Here is a 12,500-nt window from a genome sequence, read left to right as displayed (position 1 = left end):
GAAATAGCAGCTACTTTATTATTCATCTGCGTCACAAGTTTTCACTGATTTTGGGCCTCATTTTGTTGAAACTCAAGCACGCTTCCAACAGGCCTGTGAACCCTTCCTGCTTACAGAGCAATACTAAAAAACCTCTCCCATATCACATTTGAACCTTAAGCTCGAAAATTCAATACACAACATGATATTATAATTCACAAAGGCAGAAAATACCACAGAATCCTTTTCCAGCGAAAATTTTATTGAAACAAACAACATATTTGCTCTTAGAGGCGAAAACCTCTTCCTATTTGATTGCGTGCGTGAAGACAAGAAACTCAATTGTGTCAAATTACCATGTACTTCAGGTAAATACTGCTCACTTTGATTTCGTCTCGACGGGCGATAGATTGTTCTCGAAGTCCAGTGCTCGTCGCTTTTGAGATTCCTGCCTATTTTATCCAACTGACTTTCTATTATTGAGCTCCATAAGGGTATATTTTGTTTAAGGATCTACTAAAACGCCATTCGCGTTACATGACTTTCGACGCCATTGCAGGCTAAGTTAATGATTCTACTGTGTCCACCAGAGAAATCTACGCATTTCCACTACCCTCTCGATCCTAAGAAAATACTCGCAGAGGGCTCTATCCACAAAGACACCACTTACCAGGGGAGTGACAGGCAAGACTTTTACCGACACGGAAAAAAAAAAAAAAAAAACTAAAAAAAAAAAAAAAGAAAACAAACAAACTAAACGCAGACCTTGACTGGGTTTGCCCATAGGCAACCCAGTAAAAAGGTAAAGCAATTAGTTAAAGATCAATATTTATCAGAAGGAAACAACCACAGTTAAACAGGAATGGCGGACGATCTTCAGCGTTGTATCACCATTTGTCACATGATCCGAAAGGATAAGGGTGTTAAAAGAAGAAACCTTCTTTCACAAATTTACATCTTATTACTGATAAAGCTTCTGAGATAGAAGCAAAAGTTCCGGTGTTTGTTTTTATTTGCTTGTTCTCTGAAGAAAAGGATTACATTCTCTGGATTGCTCGAGGGAAAAGAATAAATTTCGCTGGTGATTTTTCTCGTAGTTTAATTAATGATGTACCTGTTATTGTATATACATTTACGGCCTCATGACCTCCTTTCCCTTGAGAGCAATCTTCTGATTTTCCATGATTTTTGAATTTTTTGTGAAGATAAGAGCCTGCCAAGCATTCACCACCATTACGGATTGCAAAGAAGAGGAATCCATGATCCTTTGCGACTTCTGCACATTTTGAGACAGGAGACACTCTGCGGAACAGTAACACGCAGAATTGAGAATTCAAAGCGAAACCTCATCGCATCCAGGCTTGAACGAAGGCTTGGATTTTTTTTCAAGCTTCCTCAGAAACGCTTAAATTGTTCTATGAACTGCTGTGATATTTGGCTCAGAATATCGCTGCATATCTGCAGTTCCTATTTGTGACTCTCGTATGCCTTCCATCGAAGAGCAATCTTCTTAATTTAAAGGGGCTGTGTCAAGAAATGTAGAAAATTTCAGGGACTGGTGACAGGCAACCAAATCAAGCGAAACTTAAAAGATCGAAAGTGGTTCAGCGTTGTCTGTACTCTTATCGACAGCGATATTCGTCATCACAGTGGTCAAAATTGTGTGGACTCACGAGGCGCAGCCGAGTGTGTCCACATCAAATTTTGACCACTGTGATGACGAATATCGTTGTCTATTAAAATAGCTTCTAAAAAACACTGGAGGGAGGTTTGAATTAAATTAAACAGCAAATACAACAGGAGGCAGGGATGACAGGGATGGACAAAATTGAAGATGATTAAAATTGATTTTAAAAAACTGTTCAGCCTAACACTTATTCAAAGTCTTATCTCTGTTGTTTGTAACTTAAATTATGTGTGCTCGAGAGATGATTAAATTATTATTTTTTTTGTAAGGGAAGATTGATTTGTATCGTTTTAAAGTAATTATCCCTGAGTTAACGGTAAGCTGCATAGCGAGTAGGAGTGAGTTATTGGTAAAACTACACAAAATGAACTGCACTGCCGTGACATTTTAAACAGAAGGGAAACAAAAACAAACAACAAATAAAAACAAATGTGGTTTCCGTGTTTTGTGACTCTGATATTTATGATCAATACAGGGAACGAAGACTTAATTTCTTTAATTGCATTAATGTCAGGTCGCATAATGGGATAAGTTGACTCAAAGTTCTCTCTTAGGTCTAGATGTCAACTACTTAGGTTCAACAACATGATTAGGGTTACAGTTCACAATTATTCACCGGGCTCGAGGTAAATATTCACCACTTTCACCGAAACTGAGCTGAATAATTGTTTTAGTATATACCACACAAGCTAAATAAAAGGCGAACCAAACAAGCACTTTATTTTTGTAAAATGTCGTCGATAATTTCAAATCTCGCGCGCCGGAGATGAAAAGTACATGGCTAATCACGTCCGAGTTAGCCAATTAGCGCTCGCGGAGAGCACTATTCACTTGTACATGTGTGGTATATATTAATTAGGTTTATACAGTTAGGGCCGTTACCGACAACCAGCTGTTCAGTTGGTTGTGCGTCGGACTTTCGTGCGGGAGATCAAGACCCCTCTTGTTGGTGGTCTTCTTTCAGAGAATTGTCAATCGCCATGAGAGTCATGTAATATGTGCGGTATAGAAGTCCATTACCATTACCAATTATGTGGAGTTAGGGTTGCTCTTTTGACCACTCAAAAAGACTTTTGTGAGGTTTCTCATGATATAGATAGAGTGTCCACGTTTCACTAATATCTATAGATATCTGACGAATGGAATCCTAGTGCACGTTCATATTTTGTCATTAGCTAAGTTTAGCTTTAAAACTCAGGTTATTTAAACGAGTTCATTACACTTGGGCAAAATTTCCATTGGTTCTTGCCAACCAAATTCAGCTGCCGGATTTTACCTTTTTGACCAGTCACTTTATCGAAAATTATCTGCTCTGATTACTAGTCATGGCAAAGTTCTAAATCAGCATTGGGTCATTACAATAATTTAAGTCACCTGTCCCAGTATAATCCCTCCAAACCGGTTTGTGATCCCTCAAGGCTTTCAGCTACGGCTGTATCGTTCCTTGGGAGGCGCCAGCAGCCCAGGCCAACGTAACCTTAAAATAGTACTATTTTCAATTAATTTTTGTCGTATGTTACGTCAGTGAACTTTCCCTTCGGATCGTTCGCGTTCTTTCCGTCAGCAATGTTGTTCAGTAATCTATGGTAATGTTTTTTTGTTGGAAAGTTGTGCTTTAAGCAAAGAGTGGATTGAATCTACTATTACCTGCATTCATTTGTTGCCTCGTTCTTTGCCGAGTTCCTTAAAAGCGCATTATTTGTCATATCAATTTTATTCTGGTTCCAAACTAGTCGGATATCAACGGGAGTTGCATGAACGAAATCTCAATGAAATTGCCTCGTTCGCGAACTTTTAATTAATGGGAGGCTACAGTTTATAATAACCTAAGACAACCAGCAATGTTGTTATTTATCATGTTTTAAGGCACTTACGGGTAGCGAGAGCTCAATGCTACAAAATACATTCTTCGACGCATTCGTAAGTTGTACGATGTCAATTAGTGTTGGACAAAATTAAGAACCTCTTAACATGGTTGTTTGCAGTTTTAGAATTCAAATTGTATAGCTGACCGCTGGGATGTTGATGCTCTTAAAATGGATGAAGCAAGACAGCAGAAAGGGTTGGTGATTATTATGAAGGTACTTACCCTCTCTTTTAACTGTGTTACCAGCAACCACTAGGAAAACATGCAGGAAAATTGAATACTGCACAAATTTCATAGCATTTAGACCTGGTTATCCACCGATCACAGGCTTTATTGGATAGCCTTAAACACCAAAGTGAATTGGTTCTCCACGCGCTGGTTGTGCTCTTGAGTGAATCAGTCACCCGTTTGTATCTCTTAAAATTATAAATTAGTAATATTTATTGGCTTAAAAAACAAAAGATTTATCATGAACGGCTATATATGAGTATAGACACTCGAATGCCAACTCGGTTGATTTGAGAACGAAACGAGACAAAATTGTCATCCCTAACGGGCATAAAAGGACTCTCCGTAGCAAAGTCAGTTTCAGATTGGCTTTCTCTTGCCAATGATTAACTATCGAATAGAGACATCATAAGCTCTGCAACGCGTGCGGCGCAAGCATCACCTAAATGTGAAATAGCATGTTACCCAAGTATGGTACTTGGAGTTGACAGTGCTTCTTATAGCTTTGGGACACATGCGTCGCGCCCCTGGTCTTTTTTTTTCCGTGTAACATTTCGGTGCTGATTTCACTAGCTGACTCGCAGCGACGACCACGGAACCAATTTTTTTTTTTTTTTATGAATTTCCTACCGCCGCGATCTATTTAACAAATTTTCCACGAGCGCGCGTTAGATATGAGATGGTAGATAGCCAACGAGGTGCGTAACGCCGATCAGCCTCATATCCAACAAGCGCAAGTGGAATAATTATCTTATTAAAAACTCCCACAAATTATGGATAAATCTTCCCTGATCTATTTTGTAAAATCAACAAAACTGATGCTTACTGTTTCTGATATTTGTAGAGTATAGTACTTGAATTGGTAAGTAAACCCCTTCTGGCGGCTGGTATGTCAACTGATAATGTCCGCGGCTGAAAGATTGTCCGAAAAATGAATATTTGGCCGAGAAGCAAAGCTTCGAAAGCAAATATGAAATTTTGAGGACAATCTCTCAACCAAGGACATTATCAGCTAACATACCAGCAAGCCAGAAAGGGGTCCATTTATTTTAAAACCCTTCCATTAATTTTCATATCGCGCAACTGTTACAAAATCGCTCGTAAAAAGCCAGTGTTGATCTGATGGCCGTTCTTTGCATTTCTTCGATGCACTCTTCATGCAAAATGTGACTAGAAAGAAAGAATGTAAGTCTCACGAAAAGAAATCAAATCATTTAACTGTCACTGCGAGTTGAAAACTCGAAAACAAGGCGCTTTTTTGCTTACTGAATGAGAAATTTCAACCATTAAAGACAAAATGTGTGCAAAGTCTGGATGACAGTGTTTTCAAATGCGGCTGAAATTTTTCTCTCCTTCGAACGGTCGGTTTCTTATATAGTTACAGTGTAGTGAACACAGTGTATTCAATTCTCAACTCTATAAAAGGACTCAGCTAAGTTCGCGTAGGATCGAATTTCATAACTTTCTTCACCTTCAAAGTCGACGTGACAGAATATTTTGTTGCTTTTATTTCCACTTTCTGGAACAGCATTTGTGTACACGCAAACGGGGGTGATTGGTGATTACACGACGTGACCTAAATTAGCCAAAAAAATCGCCCGAAAATAAATGGATGGGTTATAATGGCTCATGTACCATGATGGCTAAGCCAATCAAAACTCTAGAGTTGCATTGTTTAATGATCTAGTCAAGGATTGGTTCATGCTCTTGCGTATATCGAGTTATGGATGCACGCGAGAGGTTGGTAAGCACGAGAGAAGCGTAAGAGTCGCACGAGGATACAGCCGAGTGCGACTTTAGCTTCTCTAGTGTTCAGCAAACTCTCAAGCTAGTGCATGCATATTTCAATATATGCACTGCTAAAAGCATGATCCAATTCCTTTACAACATAGCGACAACAACTTTGGCGATAAAACATGTTTTATTTGAGATTGACTACAAAGGTCTCACAACGCACGATGAGGGAAAACAAACGATCCTCTTGGCTGGTTAAAATCACGACACAAGAACGATTCATCTGATTAAATGAAAAAAATTCCACCGTAAGAAGTTATCTTTTTTAGAATTTCCTTTCCTCGAGCCATCGAATTCCGGTAGTGGTTGCAACGGATAGCGCTTACGAAAGCGCTCGTCGAGGATGAACACCACTGTTTACGACTTCCCTAGCGGCATGCAATTACCTAAAAATCCCACTCCTAAAAACCTATACACGGAAACCCTTACTTTAACAGTTTATTCAGAAGAGAAAAGCAACTGTGAAATAATTATTTCATAGTTTTTATTGCTATATATATAGAGAGAGAGTCAAATGTCTATGTCTGAATGCCACTAGAGCTATCAAATGCTGGGCTGGAATAACAGCAACCATAATAAATAATCAGCAGAATTTCGGAGATGAACAAAGAGTTTCCAGCAATCTGATTGGTTGAGTGGTTTCCTATAGAAATAGTAATGTGATTTTATATTCACCACAAGTGGGGCGACCGCAGTCGAAGGCAAACCGAAGGCTCCTTTTTCAATGCTTCTACCATGATTTGCGGCATCTACCGCAACTCGTGGCAGGGGTGGGCGCAACTCCTATCCCGTTGTATAGACAACTTGTCCCCAGTAGTACTGGTACTCATTTTACCCACCACGAATGGATGGAAAGCTGATATTCACCACACTAGCTGGTGAATATAAAGAAAAACAAATTGGCAGAGCTCCCGCAGGCACTTGTGACCTTTATGACAGAAATAAGCCGTGTCGATTATCAATTCTCTGTTGTTCAGCTCTGAAGTTGTACTCACACAATTATTCGTCTCAGATGTACACTCACTTTGCTTTTGGCAAATTAGCGTTAAATATAACTAAAGTTACAGTGTAGTGCAAGTCTTTTTTTTTTTCTGATAGCTACAAAACTTATTTATTTATTTATCTATTTATTCTATAAAGGAAGTCAAACTATTTAAGCTCAAACTATTTCACAAATGAGAGCAAATAATTATTTTTTTTATCTTAGTAAACTTATTTGCAAGATTCCTGCAGCTTGCGCTGTCAATTTTTGTACGAAAGTTTGGTAAATTTTACTCCATTCCAATGGCATCAAACAATGGTTGATCCTTTTCGGGAACCTAACCAATAAATGTTCTTCTCTTTCTTCAGTTAGGCAGAACACTCCAATGTAACGTAACGAGTACCGTATGCCAACGTCTTTCTTTTTCTTAGTCATTGTTGACACTTTATCGACAGGCTCTTCCTCTGTACGTGATCAAGACCAATCTATTGTCCGCCATTTTGATTCTCCGACCTTAGTGTCCATGTCTCTTTGTGTAGACTCGCGTGAGCTTGAGTCACGTCACATGACCATAACATTCTCACTTAGCCTTTCCTCCGGTGGTAAATGCCAAACCCAATGCTAAAAATTACATGATGATGATACATTTCTACTCGATCGATCAGCACAATGAGGTTTTAAAGGAAGAATATTGTGAGCTTTTGTGGTACGGTTGCCATTTTTATTGCTGCATCAGACATGAAATTAAAATTGTACACGCACCACGTACATATGTAACACTTGCCTTACACGTGAATTTATGCAGATGTCTGGTTTACTTGCCTGGCACATAAATTTAAGAGAATTTCTTCGAGCTTTGGCTATGAGTTCATCTATCAAGTTACGCCATGAGAAAATGAGGGGACAGAGAGGGAGGCTCAAGGCGTTGGCCGGGATATGTTATGTCCACGAAAGTTATTTTTAGACGAGCGGAAGTCTTTGTTCTAGGGAAAGTCTGTCTTCCGAGGCGTCCGCATGCAGTCTTGCTTCGCTCTCAGGTTCTTAGTGAAAAGAGAAAATGATGGCGCACGTGGAAGGCTGATGAATATATATTTTCTTTCAAACATCGGACCGAGGTTGGCCTGCATGCGGACGTCTCGGAAGACTTCCGCTCGTCTAAAAATAACTTTCGTGGACATGACATATCCCAAGGGCTGGACCGGGAGCCTCCTTCTCTGTCCCCTCATTTTCTCTTGGTTACGCATGAACCCTTTACAAAGAGCAAATTAGAGCAGGTTTCTTCGGAGTTGTGGAGTTTAGTGGATGTGCAGTATTATTACTGGGTTGCCAGTATGGCAATCCCAGTCGGAAAATCGGTAATATTTTCCTGTTATTTCACTTTATTTATTTATTTATTTATTTATTTATTTATTTTTCCCTGTCGGTAAAAGTCTTGCCTCTCACTCCCATGTTAAGTGGTGTCTTTGTGCATAGAGTGTTCTGTGCGTGTTTTGTTAGGTTTGAGAGGGTTGCGTAATGCGTAGATTTCTCTGGTGCACACAGGAAAACATTTAATTAACCTGCAATGGCGTCAAAAGTCATTGTAACGCTAGTGACATTTTAGTGGGTCTTTAAACAAAATATGTCCTCATGGAGCTCAAGAATGGAACGTCAACTGGATGAAGAAGACAGGGCATGGGGTGAAAAATAAATATTTGAAATTTTTAATTAAAGCGACGAGTAATGGTCTTCGACAACAATTTCATTTTTCGCCGTTGGATATCATGTGAGCTTTGTCTCTAATATTTTACTAACTTGGCATTATATACAACACTGAAATCAAATGGCATATTTTTATGGATTTAACTAACATTGGAGGAACCGAACGCCTTGAATGCATCACAGTGTTTACTGAAGTCGCATCTAAGTTGTCTGGCAATTTAAATTTATTTTGTACCCAACTCTGCAAAGGTAAAAAAAAAAAATTGAAATGTGACAGTGAAGAATTATTTGAATAAAAGCTTTTTGCCTCTTTTGTGCTTCATTATTTACGGTCAAAGTTTTCCCGAAAAGGGTTTGATGTGAACTGTCAGAAATTTATTTAATTGCACGCACGCAATTGAAGTAGGAAGGGTTTTTTGCCTCTAATAGCAAATATGTTGTTTGTTTCAATAAATGTTTTGCTGGAAAAGGTTTTTGTAAGATTGCAGCCTTTGTGAATTTATCACGTTGTGTAATTTTCGAGTTTAAAGGAGAACGGAAGGCTAGCAGTTGTATTCTATATGGGAGCTTAGAACTACTGAAATAGCTTACATTTGTAGTAAAAAGCAAGAAAAAGTGAATTTTGCCTTTCGAAAGTGACGCAGAAAGTTCAAACCGTAGTCATTGTTCCTTAATTGAACGTCCGCCATTTTGGACATCTTTTCTTCCGGTTACTTCCATAATAGGAATGCCCTTTTTTGCATTTTTTCATATCAACAAAATTTGTACAGAATCTTGTGTCAGGTTGAAACTGAATTTAGCTTCGATTATGCCTGAGATCGGGCCTTATTCTTTTGAACCTATGCGAGACAGTTCGGAGCGCCGTAGAGGAAATACATCGTGGTGTCACCGTGTGCTATAGAGAAGTACAGCGAAGAGTATGGAGAATTGCCCTTGGGCAAAAAACCGAATAAATAATTTGCCAGCCGAGACTTACTTCGAGCGTTTCGTTGAGCTCGGTTAATCCTCCAACATAACATAGATTTAATCGCTGAGAAAGCAATAGATCTTTTTCTCTTTGATGCTCTTTAAGTAGCGTGTGAACTTTGCGTGTCTTTAGATACAGAGGTTGCGACATCAACACAAGCAGCTAACTCAGGACTCAGGTGAATTGCAAACGGCTTCATCCAATATGTGATACACAGTCTACGTTTTTAGAGTAAACGATAAGAAAGTGTTTATTTGTATTATTTTTCAGTTCGTTTCAATTTTGATACAAGCATATCGCATATAGCTGAAAAAATCTCAGACAAATAGCGTTAAATGAATGAGGTCAGAAATTCTGAACCCCTTTCCTTCCCTGCTGAATGGGGTCAGAAATTCTGAACCCCTTTCCTTCACTGTTGAATGGGTCAGAAATTCTGAACCCTTTCCCTTCCCTGCTGGGAATGGGGTCAGAAATTCTGAACCCCTTTCCTTCACTGTTGAATGGGTCAGAAATTCTGAACCCTTTTCCTTTCCTGCTGGATGGGGTCAGAAATTCTGAACCCCTTTCCTTCCCTGCTGAATGGGGTCAGAAATTCTGAACCCCTTTCCTTCACTGTTGAATGGGTCAGAAATTCTGAACCCTTTCCCTTCCCTGCTGGGAATGGGGTCAGAAATTCTGAACCCCTTTCCTTCCCTGCTGAATGGGGTCAGAAATTCTGAACCCCTTTCCTTCACTGTTGAATGGGTCAGAAATTCTGAACCCTTTCCCTTCCCTGCTGGGAATGGGGTCAGAAATTCTGAACCCCTTTCCTTCACTGTTGAATAGGTCAGAAATTCTGAACCCTTTTCCTTTCCTGCTGGATGGGGTCAGAAATTCTGAACCCCTTTCCTTCCCTGCTGAATGGGGTCAGAAATTTTGAACCCCTTTCCTTCCCTGTTGAATGGGTCAGAAATTCTGAACCCTTTCCCTTCCCTGCTGGGAATAGGGTCAGAAATTCTGAACCCCTTTCCTTCCCTGTTGATTGGGGTCAGAATTTCTGAACCCTTTTCCTTCCCTGTTGAATGGGGTCAGAAATTCGATTATGATCATTAATTTCGATCCTTGATGTCTCCTTTGAGACGGAGATTTCCACTTAGAAGACTTGATGATAATCAAGATGCACAAGAAACGATGCCTCGATTGATCAAAAGGTGGATAACGCTATCCACCATGCACCGGTGGCCTAGTTGGTTGAGCTCCGGGCTGTCACGTGGGAGGTGACGTAACTTCAACTCCAGCCGGACCAACATTCAGGGTCTTTAAATAACTGAAGAGAAAGTGCTGTCTTTGCAATGACATATGCAAATGGTTAGACTCTCTAGTCTTCTCAGATAAGGACGCGAAACTGTAGGCCCCGTCTCACATCGCTTCAATGTTCATAATCCTGTGGGACGTAAAAGAACCCAAACACTTGTCGCAAAGAGTAGGACATGTAGTTCCCGATTTTGTGGTATGTCTTCTGTGGTGTATCATGGTTGGGAGGTTATATGCTTAGAGATACTAGCTACATCAAGCTACTCTAAAATCCGAGGGTAAATAAAGTTATATATGATATATGATATTTTATGAAAAAACACCAATGAAATACCAAGTGGCTTTCGCGCAAATACCTGATATATTCACACTTGAAAATAACATTTTATCTTCACACGTGAAAACATCACTGTTACAATGGTTGCATATAAAAATCGCGCCTTCCGATGCGTTGGAAGGTGTTGTAGCTATCACTTTTTATGGATAATTCTGGATTCTGGTTTCCGGTTTCCGGATTCCGGATGGCAACTGCAACCGTGGGTCAAAGGGAATTACGTACTACCCAATTATGGAAGTTTCCAAAATGCAAACAGAGCTAGGTTAAGCACAAAAGTTGTGGTATCGCACGCAGTTTTATGAAGCAAGAGAAGTTGATAGGAAATTAAAACTAAATGATTTTGTGGAAGCTGTACAAAACATAGATCCAACTCTGGGGAGGGTACAAACTTGTGAACTGAACACTAATGAAATATGGTGAGCAACAACTAGCTCCATGACCTAGAACTGAACTGCATCACACAGGTTAGCCTGCGTCACAGACGTAAACAAACCCCGGTTACCGAGGTTTATTTTCGTCTGCGACGCAGGCTACATTGTGGGTATCTTTCTTCCGAAAGATGCATTTGACGCTACTAAAGTGGCCACGGGGAAAAATAATTGTTGTTGACAGACTACGGTCCACTATCCTAGTGGGGCTCCGTTTGTTATCCAACAGTCGAAGCCGTGGCCACTTTAGCGTTAAGTCGTGCGTCTTTCGGAAGCTTTCTTGCGATCGAGTCAGTGAACGGCAACTACCGCCTGAGGTCGCTCGCAAGCTTGCTATTGCGTTGATGGTCGGTTGAAATGCTGAGTGGTGTTGAAATGAAAGTTCAATCTTTGTCAATTGATTCTGGTGCGGAATTGTGACCTTGGGAACGGAGTTTGGTGGGCTTCCCAGGAGGTAGTATCGAAAACGAAGCCCCCGAAAACGAAGACCGAAGACAAAACACCCATTCGCAAACAAAGACCTTGAAAACGAAGACCTTGAACGAAGGATGGGAGCAAATTTCAAAACTAGCCCAGAACACCTCAAATCGACACAAGGATACCAGGTGAAGTAAGAGTGCGTTTATTTTATTTATTTTCCTCGCTGTGAACTAGAATTTTTTCTGACTGAGCATTCAAATTATGTTTGGGTCGCCTGTGATCGCTCACGCGTCCAGCCGTCTCTTCTCGGGGAGGATACCCACAGGTAACCCAAGCTCGATATATGAGCAGCTCTTTATATGATGACCTTTGCATTGTTACATGACTCGAGCGATTTGCATATTTATAAGGATTTGTATGCGGAAAATAACGATTGTTTCTGTGACGTATGAAAATGTAACGATTTAAAGTGTGTTTTTTCCCTCCTGTGTGGTCTTTGAGCCGATTTACGGCCATTCCTGTTAGTTTTGAGGAACCGGTTTGCTCCCTCTATATATACTCATACTAAACAAGGTTGGGTACTCTCACGAAGCAGTCGATCCGATCCGCCGAAGGAAAACGGCCGTAAATTCTCTCCAGCAGCTCCAGTCGCCTCGAAATTCCGGGTAGAGCACGGACGATAGTTAATTGTTCCTTCCGTGGTCTTTGCTTGGCGTCGAATCTTCACAGAGGCCGAATAAAACGTCGGCAATCTCTGAAAATTTTCCCGTTTAAGCCATCAAACTTCGCGTTAACCAACGATCAAAAGTTAGCTTAG

The 12,500-nt window shown here is 40.2% G+C and overlaps 1 protein-coding gene across 1 annotated transcript in view; it reads right to left on the bottom strand.

The window, feature by feature from the left end:
* LOC138016698 (zinc metalloproteinase nas-33-like) overlaps positions 1–3,894 on the bottom strand; it is a 24,593-nt gene extending 20,699 nt beyond the window's left edge. The window contains exons 1-3 of the mRNA XM_068863893.1: positions 3,756–3,894; positions 3,041–3,143; positions 1,094–1,281 (exon numbers count right to left, since the gene is read on the bottom strand). Of these exons, the coding sequence (XP_068719994.1) occupies positions 1,094–1,281; positions 3,041–3,143; positions 3,756–3,828 (364 nt within the window). The 5' untranslated portion in view covers positions 3,829–3,894. The remainder of the gene's footprint in view (positions 1–1,093; positions 1,282–3,040; positions 3,144–3,755) is intronic.
* Between the last annotated feature and the right edge of the window lie 8,606 nt (positions 3,895–12,500).

The sequence above is a fragment of the Montipora capricornis genome, chromosome 9, assembly GCF_036669925.1.
Source record: "Montipora capricornis isolate CH-2021 chromosome 9, ASM3666992v2, whole genome shotgun sequence".
Taxonomy (NCBI): Eukaryota; Metazoa; Cnidaria; class Anthozoa; order Scleractinia; family Acroporidae; genus Montipora; species Montipora capricornis.
The sequence above is the reverse complement of the archived record's forward strand: the minus strand, read 5'-3'. Positions and strand labels throughout refer to the sequence as shown.